This window comes from Carcharodon carcharias, chromosome 6 (assembly GCF_017639515.1).
Source record: "Carcharodon carcharias isolate sCarCar2 chromosome 6, sCarCar2.pri, whole genome shotgun sequence".
NCBI lineage: Eukaryota > Metazoa > Chordata > Chondrichthyes > Lamniformes > Lamnidae > Carcharodon > Carcharodon carcharias.
In genome coordinates, this window is record NC_054472.1 from 68,760,705 (window position 1) to 68,779,641 (window position 18,937).

At 41.1% G+C, this 18,937-nt stretch overlaps 1 protein-coding gene across 8 annotated transcripts in view; it reads left to right on the forward strand.

Annotated features, from left to right (window-relative positions):
* The window catches only part of LOC121279290 (syntabulin-like), a 152,288-nt gene that overhangs the window by 130,952 nt on the left and 2,399 nt on the right, over positions 1-18,937 (forward strand). For 5 of the 8 annotated variants that reach the window (XM_041190417.1, XM_041190421.1, XM_041190415.1 and 2 more), the window contains one exon: positions 604-756. The exons of 2 other annotated variants lie outside the window; for them this stretch is intronic. In XM_041190417.1, the coding sequence (XP_041046351.1) occupies positions 604-756 (153 nt within the window). The remainder of the gene's footprint in view (positions 1-603; positions 757-18,937) is intronic. One more of the 8 variants, XM_041190418.1, reaches the window with a different exon arrangement.

Below are 18,937 nucleotides of genomic sequence, written 5' to 3' on the forward strand. Positions count from 1 at the left end.
TGTAACAGAAACTTGTGGTTTGTGAATAGAAGTATATATTTTTAAAATGTTGTACACACAGACTTCTACATAGCCATTTTATTCTCTTTTTCCTCTTTTCTCTTTCCACTGCCAATTTCAGAGAGGATTATTGAAAATAAATAGTGAAGTAATGTAAATAGATTCAACTTCTGGGTGAATAAAACACTGAATGGGAATGCTTGCCTACAATGCTTTTTTTTAAGACTACTCAGGACATTCAGCTCAGACTGAATACTGAACTCAAACATATGAGCAAGCTGAATTAACATGTGTGGCCCAAATAATAGGATTGGGGAACTAATACAAAAGCAAAATTCTGCCATCTTACATGAAGGTTCAAATTCTACCTATAAAGTCTGCTTCAATATCATTGGCAACCGCTTAAAGCATTCAACTCCATTTATAGAAAAGCTTGTGAAAAAAGTGATCTATTGATTAGAACTCTTTGTACCCAGTTATTATTTTTATCTAGTTCATTAACAATGAGATTTCCTTTTTTAAATCCCTCAACTGTTTTGTTCACCTGGGCTTCAATAACTCATTCTCTTCTTTCCTTTTACTTTCATTATCTGCATTTTCCAGGCGATCTGGTAAATACACTTCTTGCAGTGATAATCATGGCATTAAGCCCCCAAACCCGGAGCAGTACTTGACTCCACTGCAGCAAAAGGAGGTTACCATTAGACATCTGAGGACAAAACTAAAGGATTCTGAGAGCAGCCTTCAAGAGAGGTGGTAATTATTTTAATTCTAACAACTAATAAGTTGTTTACATTCAACTTAGATTTTGGTGTCAAACTTGCCTATCCTTCCCTGAATAAAGTCCTGTGGTGAGCAGATAAGGCATCAAGTGTGAGAGATGTTGGAAAACATGGTAGTAGATCCCATGGAATTCATATCGTCATTTTTTTTCTGTTGTTATCAAGATCTGCATATTGTAGACAAAGGATGAGAAAACTGAAATTAATGTTAAAATTCCAGACCAATTTTGATTTTCTTCTAAATAGATGAGGTGGACATTCAGAGTTGCCAAAGCTAACCATACAACACAGAAGGTTATGTGCAGCTGCTTAAGTGATTACAAAAATAAAACAACAAAAAATTCTTGTTTCAGATTGAAGACTTAACTTAAAACACTTGGGAGTTTTGGGTTACTTTTGTTGTATAATTGCCACCTTGTGCTTTATCTGTTTCTAGATGAGTTTACTCATCAGCATTCCCTTCTGTAAACATATCTCGCACAACCTTCAGACCAAGTGACATGAGCATAATCATAAAATGGGGAGCAAATTATTTCTATATGTATGCCATTGCAACTATTGTCACAAGTCTGGAGGTTCAAAGAGGTACAAAAGCAACAGGCATTTGTGTTCCCTTTGTTTCCAGACTCCTTCCCGTTCCCATCCCTGTCTCCCAGTTGGAAGAATTATTTACCTTCACTTTGCTTTCTAGTGCCAGAACATATGTTTTCTTCCTTGTTCTTTGTCTCAGCACACAACAAAGAATATGACTAGAAAGCGTGGTATGATCCATTTTATGAGGGCAAAGAAGTTAGAACAACACAATGCACCATAAACAACCCTTGCAAGAGCAGGAAAGAAAGAGTGATACTTAATAGAGAACTGATTAAATGGTTTGTTCAGGGACTTGACTCAGTAAGGGCAAAAGTGAATTTAAGGGCTGAATTTTCCCCCTGTCGGGGGTGGGGGGGAGGTTGATGGGCAGGCGCGCTTCCAATCAGTGCCCACGATCGGAGGTGCGCTGCCATTTTACGTGGGTGGGCCAATTAAGACCCACCCAGTGTGACATCACACAGAGGCGCTATGCACTCCCTGTGCAGGGTGGGGGGTGGGGTGGGGTGGGGGGAATCCCAAAATTAAGAGTATGCTCTTTGGTGCAGGCTAAGTGCAGCTTCAGGGAGATGGGCTCTAAATGTAAAAAAGATAAAAATAGAAAAATAAAACTTCCCTTACATGTCCTCTCATGTGACAATGTCACATGAGTTGGGACATGTCCATAATTTTTACAAAATCTTTATTAATTTTTTAAAGCTTACATGAAAACTCATCCCGCCTGTGGATGAGGTTTCATGTTTTTTCTAGTTCCCGCCGGGGCTCCTAGCCTGCCAGACAACCTTAAGGTTGGACGGCCGGGTCCTTTTAATTACTTAATTGACCCTGTCAGTGCCTCAATTGGCCATTGACCGGTCGGCGGGCGCGCAGCTGATTTCACTAGGCTCCCGCCTTCCTGAAAATTTAAATCGGACACGGTGATGTTGGGAGGTCACCGCGTGTCATTTTACACGTCGGCCTGCAGGCTCTGCCCCCGCTCACCAACTTGTAAACTTCTGCCCTAAAAGTCAGAAATGCATCTAGCAGGAGAAGATTCAAAATGATGCTCCATCATTTTCAGAGATGAAAATGTAAATTCTTGCAATCACAGGAACTTGAGGAAAACAATTGGCTGCGGAATTGTAAGAAGGTGTCAGCTTTACTACCCATTTTCTTACAGTCCAGCGAGAATAAGGGAAGTTAATAGGTACTCCACACATTCACTGACATTTTTATTTGCTCTGACAAACGCAATTAAGGTTTTCTTTTCTTTGTTAATTCTTGCTAATTAACACTTTCCTTCTTATGGCCTTCCACCTTTTCTGGTTTTTTTGGTCTTAAATAGGCGAGAGTCCTTACTTCCATTGCTCCCTCTCATTCTACATTCTTAGTTCCAGCTTTCACCTGTTTCCTCTCTTTTTGTCTCCAGTCGTAACCTAAGCTCCCACTGCTTATTCTATCTCACTGAATCTAAGTTCCTGCTGCTTTCTCCCTTTTGGAATCCAAGCTTCCGCTGTTTCCCCTCCCTTAATCTAAGCTCTGGTTGTTTTCTCGCTTTCTGAAACTGATCTCCCACTATTTCACTCCCTCCCCTCAATCTGAGCTTCTGCTTTCTCTGATCCGGGTTCCCCCATTTTCACTTTCTGAATCCAAGCCCCTGCTTCTTCCTGTATCTGAATATAAGTTTACACTATTTTTTCTCTGCCTCATACCTGCATCCTAGCTACTGCTGCTTTCCTTATCTTATGAGGCCTTGCTGATTTTTCTCTCAACCTGGGTTCCTGCCGCTTTACTCTCTTGTGAGTCTGAACTTTCGCTGTTTCCTCTTTTCCTGAATCCAAGCTCCCATTGCTTCCTTTTTTTGGATCTTATATCTTGCTGCTTCCTCTCTGTCTCCTGTCCGAATCCAAACACCTGCTCCTCTCACTCTTAGTTTGAACTCCCACTGTTTACTCTCTCTGTCTTCGGCTTGCGTGCCAGTTTCAGTTGGTTTCTTTCTACCCCATTCAGTCTGATTCTTATCATAGTACAGCATTATCACTTAAATTTACAAATCTTCCCAAGATTTGAAAATTTCATTTATTCAAAATAATGCCAGCTGAAATGTTTTGCTAGCTCATCCAGTGAGTTTACCTTTGCCACCATTTGTTCTTTCTTTTTTCTCTCACCAGCTTCTTTCCCTGACTCTTTCTTATCTGTATCTTGTTTTCTGTTAAAGTCATAAGTTTCTATGGGTTGCGCGCCGCCATTTTACATGGGCAGGCCAATTAAGGCCCACCCAGCATGACGCGGATCCGGAAGCGCTGAGCGCTCCATGTGGGGGAGGAGGGAGAGTCGGGGCCTGCACTCTTTTGCTCATGCGCACGAGAGAGCGCAGAAACCTCCCTGAGGCACAGAGCTGCCTCAGGGAGATTACTTTGATCATGAAAAATTGAAATAAAGAAAAAGAAATTCAGACACGTCCCCTCATGTGACAGCGTCACATGAGCTGGGACATGTCAATGAATTTTGATAAATTTTTTAATTAAACTTATATACCGTTCATGAAACCTCATCACGCCCGTGGATGAGGTTCCATAAAAAATGCAAACGCTGCGTGGGCTCTTCGCCTGCCCACCAAACTTAAGGTTGGACAGGCAGCCCTATTAATTGTTACAATTGGTTTTTAAATGGCCCGAACAGGCCTCTGACAGTTCAGTGGGCGCTCAGCCAACTCTGGTGTGCGCCTACCAAACTGAAGATCAGAATGACGCACTGTGACATCGGGATGCACGCCGGACGTCACTGCGTCATTTTACGCATCGGCGAGCAGGGCCCACCCTGCACGCTGACCAGAAAATCAGGCCTATCTGTGTTTTGCTCATTGTAAAGACCATGGTTTTGTTTGACAAGAAAATGTGAAACTATATTAGTTGAGTTTCATACAAGTACTTTTAAATCTTCAATTTGTCTAGTTTACACTCACCTAGGAAGCAATCTTAATTTTGTATGAATAATACATAATGACCTGGATTTTATGGTCAGAGGCAAAAGGACCACTAACCTTGAAAAAAATCTGCCCACAAAGATTTAGTTGGCTCCAGAAGTGGCTTTCTTCTATTCTAATGTGACTTTGAATTTTCTGCCATATATGGTGTTTAGCAACAAGCTGATCTTCCAATCACATTGATGAGTTCACATATACAGCAAAACAGGAAGTAAGAATTGGGAATTTTAACTCACATTTTGTTCATTGTACCAAAAGCAAAATAGAGATTGGGACATGCATGTGGCATTAAGGTAGAAGCTGAAAATTATCAACCATCTTTAAAAAATTATCAATTTTGAAAATCATGCAATTTTCAAGTCTTTTTCTGATGGAATGAGCCCCCACACTTCTAAAATTAGATTTTCATGGCCAGAGAAGTTGTTCAGCAGTAATTATGATATATTATGTTGTTAAGAGCTCAGCTATCAAGGCTTACTTAACATGTTCATTGAAGTTGATGTCAAATCACTCATTTTGTACTGATTTCATCAACAAAGATTACAACAACACACCCTACGAAGGTACAGGGCATCACTGACAATAATTTCCAGACTTTTGCTTTTAACTGTGCATGTGCATACACTGTCAGTTTTACACAGTACCCAATTCATCATCACTACAACCCCAAATTCTGTGTGTGGCATTCTGGTACCTGCTACCCAGAGCTCCATTTGGCTTTCAGAATAAATTAATTACTAAGTGTTTTTAAATAATATAAAAGTAATGTTCCTTAATGCTAAATAGGGATTTAAACTTTATGGACATTAAAGGCTAAAACTATGGGTGGAATTTTTCTCACCTTAATTAGTCCCTAACAAAACAGCTGGAACATTAGCAAATTCTTCAGCGGGCTTTGCTAAAGTGCTTTTAATGAGCCATGACATTAGCATCCTGGCTCTGAGATCCCTGGCCAGTGAGGGAGGGTGAGCAGAATGACTCATCAGTTTTTGTCGAAGGACATATTTCTAATTAAAAGGACCCTGACATGGGTTAGAATTCCTCAACTGGACATGGATTTTTGAGGCAGCAGCAACTTAGGAACAGAAGGCTACTCCCTGGTTCTCTGATTCTTAACTGGAGGTTCTGCTGTGAGACTGCAGTGAGGTGAGCTCTCCCAAAGATAGAAGGAAGAAGACAACCTCATCAACCCAGCAGGCATGCATTGAAGTGGTTGAAGAAGTCATCAGCAGAAGTATGATCCCTCCAACCTGGAGATAGTGTACCAAGAGGATTCAGGACCTCAGGGAGATAGAAGAGTTAAGTGGCATAATATTGCTAGGTGCCAAGCCCCACATTCTAGACTTCCTCAGGTTCTCCTGCACAGCACTGTTCAGAGCTGCACACTTTGCAGCTGCATTCATTCATTCCTTTCCATGGATCTTACATCCTGATCTAAACAGCCAGCACTCATCCTCACTTTCATACTTCATAGTCCCTGTTTCCATCCCCTCTGCCATATGGAGCTGCATGTGACTGAGGAGAAGACACCTCATGCTGGTCCTGTTTGTTGCTCCTGCTGCCGCTGGTGTTGGTGTGGCTGCTCCTCTTGTTCTTTGTCAGAGGTGCAAGGTAGAGTTGCATAAGCTGGTCTCATGCCATGGTGAAGGCTAGCAGCAGGAAGTGCAGCTAAAAGTGTGTGAAATGCAAGACGTTTGAAGTGACTTCAAAGAGGTTGGAACCTCTTATCAAGGAGTTAAGGTAATCTCAGAGAGTAAGTGCTTGAGCAACAGCCTCTCATCTGGCCATGACTGGATCTTTTCAGTTTCACTGATCAGAAGCTTGCAAGCCTGTCAGTTTCATGGCAAAAGGACTCCTCTGTTCTGTCAGAAATATGTTCTGATGGAGGGTTTATGCTCAAAGTTCCAAACTGCCTCCCTTACCTTCAGATGCCAACACCCAGTGCTGTAAATATTATGGAAAAGGATAATATCTGAAGTTACCAATGACAAGTGTTCAGACCAGAGGATACAAAGTTTCCTCAAAAAAGACAAGACAGCAGAAACAATTTTACAAGGCTTCACTGGCAAAGCAGAATTCAGTAATGACAGACATAGGTTGTGAAATCAGACACACAGCCAGTGTGGAGTGCGCCAAATATTCTACTGGATGATTCTGTACCTCAGACAAGCATAAGCCTCCTTCAAATGGAATATTTATTGAAATCGGGTTCCCTGCAGGAGGTTCTACTCTCCCTAACCATCCTCACCAATGCTAAACCCCTATCCATACAGCTCATTTATATAAAATGGACACCTGAGATCTGGTCAACTTAAGTCAACTTCATAGGCTGAATTTTATGATGGGGCGGAGTTCCCATCCCCAATGTAAAATGCGGAGGTGAGCCCATTTCCACTTGGCCGACTTGCCCCGCAACCCGCTTGAGACAGGCCATCTGCCCCCATGGGGAAGAAGTCTCATCTCACAGCTATCAGCTGATCAAATGGTCGGCAGCTCTCTTGTCCAAGTAACGTCATCGGGAGTAGTGGCCACTGCTGAGACTACAGGCAGTCCCAGAAAGGGACATGCAGCGATTATAGTCAGTCTTAAAGGTAAGTCTGGGCTCAGACTAGCATTCCCTGGCAAAGGGACTGGGGACAGAGGAAACCTGAGGGTAGAATTACCTTGGGGAGGTCTCTGGTGGGTGGACGGGGCCTGAAAAGCAGGCACACCCCCCCCCCCTTTGCCCGGCCACCAGTCTGCCAGGTTTCACCTAATCGTTTGGATAACTGACGCCAGCCTCCCCACCTAACAGGTAAAATCCCAGTGGAGGTGGGAAAAGATCCTTAAGTGGTAACTAGTTAGCCACTCAAGGGCCTTAATTGGTCCACTGGCAAGTGGACTGCCCAACACCTCCATCATTATTGTAAAAATCTCAGCCAACGTGGGTAAACAGCAGGCATGACACCACTGTTATGATGCCTGCCATCCCACTCCAGGGGAACCATAAAATTTCAGCCCATAAAGCGATTATTGCCACATATTTGTGGTTACCTATTTTTTACAGGACTTTTATTTTGCATTTGCAGTTAACTTTGGTGGATTTTGCTCCATGCACTGGCTTTGCAATTATACTTTTGTTTCTGCTGCCAAAATTTTTCTTCAATATTCTTGATTCTGGCTTCCATTTAAATCATACCATACCATCGGTGAGGATAGGAATTCTGTTGAGCTTCTAATTTAAGATTTAAAATGAGGAATGAAAATACTTCCGAAGCTTTGATGCAGTACAATAGTCATAGACAGAATGGGACCTCTGCCAGACCCACTAGAATGTAGCATACATTGAACAAGCAAAGGAAAATTGTTGCGTTTGTAAGGGGCAACACCTTCATCATTTTCCCTGCTTAACAAACAATTTTCCTGCTTAAACAGTAGGCATAGAGTATACAGCACACACAGCTTTCAGCAGGTGATAGGGTTCCCTTCGATGCAGGGCATTATAGATAGCATTCATGAGATAACCAGTGTTCTTGATACAATCTATGAGTTACTTAAATAGAAGATTGTATTCAATTAATGGTTAAGTATTTGATCAAAGAAAAAATATACATACGGATTGCCATTATCCAGTAAGCAGCCACAATGCTTTCTTCATGTACTAGGCCGCATTGCCTGTATTATTTGAAGTAAACATTCAATGGATGGCTTTTAGAAAACTTAGGCAATCCTCTGCAGCCATTCTGCTGGCTACAGTAAGAAATCTCTTAAGAGCAGAGAAGCCTCTTGAACTGGAATTCTGGGCAGCTGTTTGTTGTTCCATAACAGCCACTTCCATCTGTCAGAAATGTATGCCATCCTGCTTTGGCAGAACAAAAGTGTGTGTTCAAAATAGAGTGCTTGTGCAGTGCATTAAATGGTACCTCCAAGTGGGTGTGGGAGTTCCCAATTTAGGCGTATGTCATAATTGGTGCTTATTACCAGCAAGTCTTCTCATTTGCTGCTAGATGTGAGGGAACCTGGTGATTCATTGATTTCAGTTGGAAATCTGCATCCATGCATGAAATATGGCCCATTCTTCCTTGATCCACATCCTGCAGTAGAATGCCCATCTCTTCCATATCAAATGGAGCAATTTCGCACACAGTTCTCTGTGTCATTCTGAACAATTGCTCAGCTTTTCTTCCACCTGCTTTCTAATGCCAATCTGCAACTGTAAGAGCTGCTGCCTTACCAGATCTTCAATTCAGCCCTTGCACTTGATTAGAACATTGTAGGCAGCCAAAGACAAAGAGGTCAAAATATCAATAGTAGAGGAGTTGGTGGCTTATCACAGGGTGGTTGCTTTCATGGACAGAGTAAAGCAGCTTGGCAAAGCAATCAACTAACCTGTGTTGGTTTTCCTATTTTTATTTGCAGTTTCTTTCTGTTGTGTAAACAGAATCACCAATTAAAAATGCTGAGGTCTGCTGACAAACAATACTATTGCAGTACTGATTTATCAGCTAGAGCACAAATCTGCAACCTGCAGCTTCGGAGCTGCATGCAGCTCTTTGCACCTCATTCATGTCTCTCAACCTTTTCCAGTTGGATCATATCACCATGATAAAAATATTAAGTCAAGAAAAGTAAGAGCCTTGTTTTTGTTGTGCGGATGGAAAGCTAATCGTTATGCTGCACTATATGGATTCAAATGATTATTTTAACAAAAAAAATCATCATGCTCTAAATAAACCTGTTGAAGTGGCATAGCTACATCATGGTTGTAGTTAATGGCCAGGATTTTCCGGTCCTGCCAGCGGTGGGCATCGTTGTGGACGAGAACATTTTGGCCGCCCATGATGACGCCAACCACTCGCAGGGCCGGAAAATCCCACCAATGCCTTTGGTTTGTGGAACAAGTTTTTTTGGTTGAGACCATTATTGTTTCTAATATAGCTGAGATGATAAATTATCCTGGATATGTTATTAGAAGCTTTTTTTAATCAAGAAAATTAATAGCTGAAAAAATTCTATGCCTCTTAAGCTAAGTTTGTTTTAAAGTTGGCTTCACTGACAGAATTATTGTAAAAAATTATAATTCAGTTAGGTCTTTTTTGATTCATAAACTGTAAACATGATTTTATTTATTTTAAATGAAAATTATGCATTCTACCATTTATGCATTTTTTTTAAAAAGCGCGGAGAATGAGGAGACTTCATTTAAAAAGAGTGCGGGGAGACTTCATTTTCAAAAAGAGTGCTGAGAGCAAAGAGACTTCATTTTAAAAAGAATGGAGAGAGTTCATCTTAAAAAGAACGGGGAGACTTCATTTAAAAAAGAGCGGGGAGACTTCATTTAAAAAAGAGCGGGGAGACTTCATTTAAAAAAGAGCGGGGAGACTTCATTTAAAAAAGAGCGGGGAGACTTCATTTAAAAAAGAGCGGGGAGACTTCATTTAAAAAAGAGCGGGGAGACTTCATTTAAAAAAGAGCGGGGAGACTTCATTTAAAAAAGAGCGGGGAGACTTCATTTAAAAAAGAGCGGGGAGACTTCATTTAAAAAAGAGCGGGGAGACTTCATTTAAAAAGAGCGGGGAGACTTCATTTAAAAAAGAGCGAGGAGACTTCATTTAAAAAAGAGCGGGGAGACTTCATTTAAAAAAGAGCGGGGAGACTTCATTTAAAAAAGACTTCATTTTAAAAAGAGATTTCATTTTAAATTGAGCGGGGAGACCTCATTTTAAAAAGAGATTTCATTTTAAAGTGAGCAGGAAGATTTCATCTTAAAAAGAGCATGGAGAGCGGGGAGACCTCATTTTAAAAAGAGCACGGAGAGTGGGGAGACCTCATTTTAAAAAGAGATTTCATTTTAAAGTGAGCCGGGACACTTAATTTTTAGAAAGAGTGGGCAGAGTTCATTTGAAAAAAGAGCGAGGAGACTTCATTTAAAAAGGAACAAGGAGACTTCATTTTTAAAAAAGCGGGGAGTTTCATGGGCGACCAGTGGCGGAGTGACATCACAAATCACAATGTGACTCGAGTACAGGGAAAGCAGCTGATTGGTGAGTATTTCTAGTCTTTAAAGTAAAAGTAATGTATAACATCAATACTGGTGTAAAGATAATTACAATAAAGTGTAAAGAGCAGGGATACTGGAGTAATTAATTAATAAATTAAATAAATACAATAGTGATGGCAGGATGGGTGATGTTTTGCTGCTGCAGCATGTGGGAACTGCTAGACACCAAGGTGATCCAGAGTGAATAGATCCATAATAAGTATTTGCAGCTTGAGGAACTTCGGATCTGAGTGAGGAGCTGGAGTCCGAGCTGCAGACATTGCACCACATCAGGGAGGGGAAAGTTACCTGGACACTTTGCTCCAGGAGGTGGTCACACTCCTCAGATTAGGTCATTCAAACCTGGTCTGTGATCAGGGACATGAAGGTGTGACTGCAGGTGAGGCAAGTATGGGAACCCAGGGGGTAGTATTAGAGGAGCCTCAGCCCCTGCAATTGTCCAACAGTTATTAGGTTCTTGCAAGCTGTGCGGACAAGAGCGGGGTCTGCAGGGAGAATGAGGAAACTGACCATGGCACCGTGCTACAGGGAGCCATTCAAGTAGGGGGAGGAAATAGGAACATAGTAGTGATAGGGGATGGCATAATTAGAGGTATGGATACTGTTCTTTGCAGCCATGAGCATGAGTCCCAAAGGCTGTGTTGCGTGCCCAATGCCAGGTTAAGGACATCTCAGAGCTGGAGAGGAACTTGGAGTGGGAGGGGAGGGATCCAGTTGTCCACGTTGATACCAACAACATTGATAGGACTAGAAAGGCAGTTCTGCTGAAAGAATTTGAACAGTTTGGAGCTAAGTTAAAAAACAGAACTTTCAAGGTAATAATCTCGGGATTATTACTTGAGCCACGGGCAAACTGGCATAGGGTAAATAAAGTCAAGGAGCTAAAACGCTCAGAGATTGGTGTGGGAAGAATGGGTTTCAATTCATGGGGCACTGGCAACAGTACTGGGGTAAAAGGGGGCTGTTCCGGTGGGACTTGAACTGTACTAGGACCAATGTCCTTGCAAATCGAATAACTAGGGCTGTAGAAAGGGTTTTAAACTAAATGGGGGGAGGATGGGAGGGTTCTGGAGCAGGGATATGTAGGCTAACAAAACTAAAGGATATTGCAGCGTTGCAGGGCAGCTGTTTAGGTATTGATTCCCAGAGTGTAACAGGAAGGGAGAGAATATACAAACATTAAAAAAAGCAGACAATAGGGTCAAAGGGGGGTCAAATGGTAAAAAGGCAAAATTAATGGCTCTTTACATAAATACATGTAGTATCCGGAACAAGATAAATGAATTAACGGCACAAATAGAGGCTAATGGGTATGATGTTATACCATTACAAAGACATGGTTACAGGGAGATCAAAGCTGGGAGCTAAATGTTCAGCGGTACGTGACTTTTCTAAAGGACAGCCAGGAAGGAAAGGGTGGTGGAGAAACTTTGTTAGTACCGGATGAAATAAGTACGATAGCAAGAAATGATCTTGGATCAGAAGATGTAGAATCCATATGGGTGGAGGTAAGAAATAACAAGGGGAAGACGACACAGGTGGGAGTTGTCTTTAGTCCTCTTGATAGTAGCTATACTGTAGGACAGAGAACAAATTAGGAGATAATGAGGGCATGTAAAAAAGGCAGAACATTAATCATGGGTGACTTTAATCTTCATATAGATTGGGAAAATCAAATTGGCAGAGAAAGCCACAAGCAAGATATAGAGTGTATTTTGGGACAGTTTCCTAGAACAGTAAGTTGTGGACTGAACCAGGGATCAGGTTATTTTGAATTTGGTAATGTGTAATGAGGCAGGTTTAATAAATGATCTTAGAGTAAAAGATCCCCTAGGAAACAGTGACCATAACTAGTAGAATTTAGCATTCAGTCTGAGAGTGAGAAACATGGTTCGGAAAAAACTTAAATAAGGATGCTTACAAAGAATGAGTTGGCTGGTGTGGACTGGGAAAGGAGTCTAGCAGAAAAGACGGTTGATGAACAACAGCAGACGTTTGAGAAAATAATTCATGACTCACAACAAAGATATATCCTAGCGAGGAAGAAGGATTCTAGGAAGGGGATAAACCAAGCATGGTTAATCAAGAAAGTTAAGGATAGTATCATTGAAAGAAAAAACAATGTGGCAATGATTAGTGGTAAGTCAGAGGATTGCGAAAGTTTAAAAAAAACAAAAGATGACCATAAAAATAAAGAAGGAGAAAGTAAAATTTGAGGGTAAACTAGCAAGTAATATAAAAACGGACAGTATGATCTTTAAAGAAAAAAAAGGGAGAGACCAAAGTGAACATAGGCCCCTGAGAGAATGAGGCTGGGGAAATAATAATGAGGAACCAGGAAATGGCAGAGAAGTTGAATAAATACTTTGCATCAGTCTTCACAGTAGAAGACACTAATTGCATTCCAAAAATACTAAATAGTCAAGGGGCGAAAGAGGCAAGGAAATAAATACAATAACTATCACTAGAGAAAAAGTACTAGGGAAACTCATGGGGCTAAAAGCCGACAAGTCCCCAGGACCTAATGGATTGCATCCTATATTATTAAAAGTAGTACCTACAGAGATAGTGGATGCACTGGTAGCAATCTTCCAAGAATCCTTAGATTCTGGAAAAGTCCCAGAGGATTGGAAAACTGCCAATGTAACACGCTTATTCAAAAAAGGAGAGAGGCAAAAAACAGGTAACTTAACCAGTTAGCCAGTTAGCTTAACATCCATCATTGGGAAAATGTTAGAGACTATTATAAAGAATGTAATAGCAGAGCATTTGGAAATACATAATATCATCAAGCAGAGTCAGCATGGCTTCATGAGGGGGAAATCATGCCTGACAAATTTATTTGAATTCTTTGAGGAGATAACAAGCAGGATAGAGAAGGGGAACCAGTAGATGTAATATATTTGGATTTCCAAAAGGTGTTCGATAAAGTACCGCACATGAGGCTAAGGTAAGATGGTGTTGGGTATAGGATATTAGCATGGATAGAGGATTGGCTAACTAATAGAAGACAGAGAGTTGGGATAAGGGGGGCATTTTCAGGATGGCAACCTGTAACTATTGGTGTGCCACAGGGATCAGTGCTGGGGCCTCAATTATTTACAATATATATTAATGACTTGGATGAAGGAAGCGAATGTACTACTGCCAAGTTTGCGGATGACACAAAAATAGGTGGGAAGGCAAGTGATGAGGATGACACATAGGCCAGAATCTTAGGGTCGGCATGCGGGGGCGCAGCCCTGCTCGCCAACGCATAAAATGACTCGTGGTAAAAATGGGCATGCGTCCCAACATCACCACATCATTCTGATTTTCAGTTCAGCGGGTGCGCACTGGAGTCGGCTGCACACCCTCCGAACTGTCAAAGGCCTATTAAGACCATTTTAAAACTAAATAAAGTAATTAACGGAGCTGCCCCTCCAACCTTAAGGTTGGTGGGCAGGCAAAGAGCCCAGACATTGCATTTATCATGAAACCTCATCCACGGGCTGGGTGAGCTTTCATGAAGTGTTTATAAATTGATTAAAAAATTTTATTAAAGTTCACATGAGGGGACATGTCTTAATTTTTTTTTTCTTTATTTAATTTTTTGATGATGAAACTGATCTCCCTAAGGCAGCTGTGTCTCAGGGAGATTTTTGTGCTCTTTTGTGCACATGCATGAAAGAGTGCGGGCCCCGACTCAGCCACCTCCCCCCGCCCATACAGGAACGCTCAGAATTTCCGGGTGTGCATCACTCCGCCCACATAAAATGGCCAGTCATCAGTCATCAGCTACATGCCACTCCTACTCAGCTCCCCCACCACCCCACCCCCAAGGAGAAAATTCTCCCCAAAGAGTCTACAGAGTGATATAGACAGGTTAAATGAGCGGGCAAAATTTGGCAGGTGGCATATAATGTGGGAAAATGTGAGGTTATGCATTTTGGCAGGAAGAATAGAGGAGTAGAATATTATTTAAATGGCAAAAGACTGCAGAAAGCTGCAGCACAGAGGGATTTGGGGGTCCTCGTACATGAATCACAAAAAGCTAGCATACACGTTCAGCAGGCATTTGGGAAGGTAAATCGAATGTTGGCCTTTATTTCAAAGGGAAATGAGTATAAAAATAGGGAAGTCTTGCTAAAATTATACAAGGCACTAGTTAGACCACACCTAGAATACTGTGAACAGATTTGGTCCCCTTATCTAAGGAAAGATATACTGGCATTGGAGGCAGTTCAGAGAAGGTTCACTAGGTTGATCCCAGGTATTTTCTTATGAGGAGAGGTTGAGTAGGTTGGGCCCATACTCATTGGAATTTAGAAGAATGAGAGGTGACCTTATTGAAACACATAAAATTCTTAGGGGGCTTGACAGGATAGATGCTGAGAGGTTGTTTCCCCTTGTGGGAGAGTCTAGGACCAGAGGGCATGATCTCAGAGTAAGTAGTCACCCATTTAAGACAGAGATGAAAAGGAATTTCTTCTCTCAGAGGGTAGTGAATTTGTGGAATATTTTACTGCAGAGGGCTGTAGAGGCTGTGTCGTTAAGTATATTCAAGGCTGAGATAGACATTTTTAATCAGTAAGGGAATCAAAGATTATGGGGGAAAGGCAGTAAAGTGGAGTTGAGGATTATCAGATTAGCCATGATCTCATTGAATGGTGGAGCAGACTCAATGGGCCAAATGGCCTACTTCTGCTCCTATGTCTTATGATGTATGGTCTACCAGAGACACTAGGCAATTTGCCACATATTTGATTTATAAGTGCCAAATTTTCATCTTGCCGCTTCTCAGTTTTTTTATTTTAAGCATTTTTTAAGAAAGGCTTTTCAGGTAAAAAATATTTGCTGATCCCTGAGCTAATGTTACTTATCCATTTTGTTATGCAGTGTGAAACCGTTGAACATTGTCCTCTGCTTCCATTGTCTCGTTTTCTTTTTTTCCCTCAACAAATTATTGAAAACTTACTTCCAGTAATATTTCAAAAAGCTCTATGATATTGTTTTTGTCGCATGCACCAAATGACTTTGTGTTCTTCATTTTTTTTAACTGTTGCCTGTTCTTTGACTATATTTGCCCTAATTGTGCGCTGCTGCCTCCATTGATAAAATAACTGATGGGAAACTGTGAAGAAATTTAGAAGACTTGTCATTGATTTCACCAAAGTACACAATTTGGGATTAGTGGGGGGAGGTGTGATACATTACAGGTTATATGGTGCCTGCAAGTACATACAATGAAGTCTATGTACCTTTTGAAGCCAGATTTTTACTCATTAGAGAGAACTTAGGGTCAGGTAATGAAATTGGGCAAGAGAAGCTGGCAGGTGGTTGTGGTGAGGATTTGGGCACTGTGCAATGTTTTAGGATGCTGATGAGGGGGGGGGCGAAGTCTTCTTAGTCAATTTTTGGACCATGACTAACCTCAGGTGTGTTAGGGAGGAGCTGTGAATGTAATGGGCCTTTGGAAATTTGGCCACGTCCCACCACGTTTATCCATTCTATACACAGCCCATGCATCACTTGTTCTTACTGGCAAATGTTCCACAGTTGCTTTGTCCATATGTCTTATTGTGAAATATGAGTAAGGCCACAAACCATGGAAGAATCTCGTTGCAAGCAGGTCAAGTGGTCATGGGGTGAAATCTAGGAACATGGAGACCCATCCTGGTCACCTCCCAGATGTGTGAACATGACCAGAGTGTACATGGTTTGGTGCTTGTTTGATTCCAATTTCACCCAGAATTTATCAGTTAAGACAAAGTGGAGTGTGAGTGTATGTGTGTGTATGTATGTGTGTGTGTGTGTGTGGCTTGTTCAGTGTTAGATTTTGAACTTGGCCTTTTACTGTAAAGAGTATGAAGCTGGGAGAAGATGATTGCTACAGAGAAACTTGTGTGCTTTCTGTCATCTTTATTGTTGCCTGGGTCCAGCGCATCCATGCCTGAGACCTCTGCTTTGATTGTGCTCACCGCTGATTGTTGCCCGTACTATTGACTCAGCACCCACATGAAAACTGATTGCTTCCCCTCTTCCATCATGATGTACGCAGCGGCTTCACTGCTGCCTCCTACAACATTTAGTTTTGCAGGTCATGTAGAGTTTACTGTAATACAGACCTGGCATGGTAGGGTGGTTGAATTCTGTACTAGATTGCTAATACTTCAAGATTCTTTCTTCAGTTATGCTGACTGCTGTAGACAGCTCCCACTCTATTAATAGGAGGCATCAAAGTTCCCAATTATGCCACACACTCCTCATGTCATATAAGTTTTACTCTTTTTAGGAAGAGGAGAACAGTTAAAAGGTTTGTTTGATTTTATTCCACCAGCATTTCTGGTAAACAGGAGCATTGAAAGTACATAAAACAAACTGCAATAAGATTGTATAACACCATTAAAGTTTAGATATTATTTTGGTGACTTCAGTTGTTGAAAATGTGAGCATATGCCATTCCTTGGACCACATTATCATCTTGGAGGCGGGAATCAGGAGTTGTGTCTAATCCCTTCTTTGCGATCCTGCTTCTGTTGCAAGACTGCTGGGAAGCAGGATTTTCCAGCAACATGGCCTTAATTGGCCTCAGTGACAGGCCAGAGGTGGGGATGGAATCAGAGTGATTCTAGGCTGGTTAAAAGGCCCACCTCCATTCTCAAAAAACATCAGCCTGTTGCTTTCAAAGGAATCAGGAGTTGTATCGGGAAGGCCTCAAATTGTAGAAATGTAAACCCTCTGATCAATTTAACCCCCTCCAACCCAACCTGCTCTTTAAACCTACCCTTCTACCGTCACCCATTATTCACTTTATGAACAGAATTCACGAGCCCTATTATAACAGTTGGAAACCAATAAATAGCCTATAACTTTCCCCCGGTAAACAAACTGACTCTTCAAACGAGCTATATAAATAGAGTCAAGCATTTGTAAAACCATGAGGCAATTGGATTGCTGCCAAAAGCCCATGGATGGAATTTTACGCTGGTGGGATTTTACAGTCCCACTGCAGTCAATGGATGTTTGAATGGCTCGCCACATTTTATGGCCGCACCCCCATCGAAATGGGGCTGTCAAATTCCGCCCCATAATTCTCCCCAAGCAAACAAACTGACTTTATAACTGTCATCTCAATAGATATCTAAACTGAATACATAAAAGCAATGAGAAAAGTTTAAACAATTAGACATTTTTATCATACTGTGCTACACTTTCAATACTGTGAAATGTACTCTACATTTTATCCATTTCATAAACTTTTTAATTCATCTGCAGACTTTTCCACATTTACAGTGTTGATCTTTTACTTGACAGCTTGCCAGTTGGCAGAAGTAACAATCTGGCAAACACATTGTTTAATAGATAGTTACATCTTCCAATCACAGCCCTGTCATATCTCACCATAATGAATATAGATACAACCCATGCTACAGCATTTTATGATTAACTGCAAAGGAGGCAAAACTATTTTACTTTTTAATCTTTTGATGCTTCCAATACATGGTTCACACCTGCATGCAGCTGGTGTAAAGCAGTTGCTTAAGTCCAGCCACTTCCTTAAAAATTAAAAAACTTACTGGAGACAGGCTCTCAATCAGCCCACAATGCTGTTAGTTGCGTTCTTAATAGTAGCAGGCCCGTTCTGGGACCCACTCCCTCCCCTGCCCTTGTGAAAACAGCTGAGGGCAGAAAGCAAGTAAGAACTTCAGGGCACGCTGCTCTGTGGCCAGTTTTCCCCAGTCCTATGTCCCTGAAAATCCAGCCCCTCATGTCTGTTGTTTTAGTGGAGGCATTAATTATTAAAAATAAATGAGTTGATGCTTGTTTTGAGTAACAGACCAAGGAACATCAAATAAATGTCTTAAGTGCTGTAGGCTAATATTGACAACAGTAATCTCTCGGCTGAAATGGTGGAAATGTTTGACCACAAGTAAAATGCTTCATGTACCAATGTAATCTGTATCCATATAATTGGGCGCCAGAAAACTATTCAAATAAGCTGACCTTGTATTAGTGGAACAGGTACAGACAATGTCTCAACAGTACTGGCATTTTAGCATCCATAATATTGGCTGTACTGTGGAGTTGGACACAGAGATCAGCAGGCCCGCAGGATCTTTTGTCCATCAAAATTATGGGATATATACATTTTTATGTAGATGAAGTCAAAAAATAAATCTAGAGTGCACTTTGCATTTTCATTCCCTGTACAAAATTTTTATATATGATGTTAGCCAGTAGAATTTCAATTCGTGAAGAACTTTAAATTTAAATAAATAATACTTAATTTAATGTTATAGCTTGAATCTTGCATTGTGATTGACCAGTGAGGAAGATGCACGAAACCTGTTTTGTTGGAACAGTTTTAGCTAATTTGTACATATTTTATAAAAGTCTTATTTCTAAGGCTCCAACAAAGGTTTTCCAATTCGTCAAATACAAATCTAGTACCGCTACAGTATACTGATAATACCCAGTATTGTCTTCTCCAAAAAAAAATACAAAACTTCATTAGGGTGCATTCATAAGACTCATTATTTGTTTTACTCATACAAACATGTCCTAAATTCATATAAA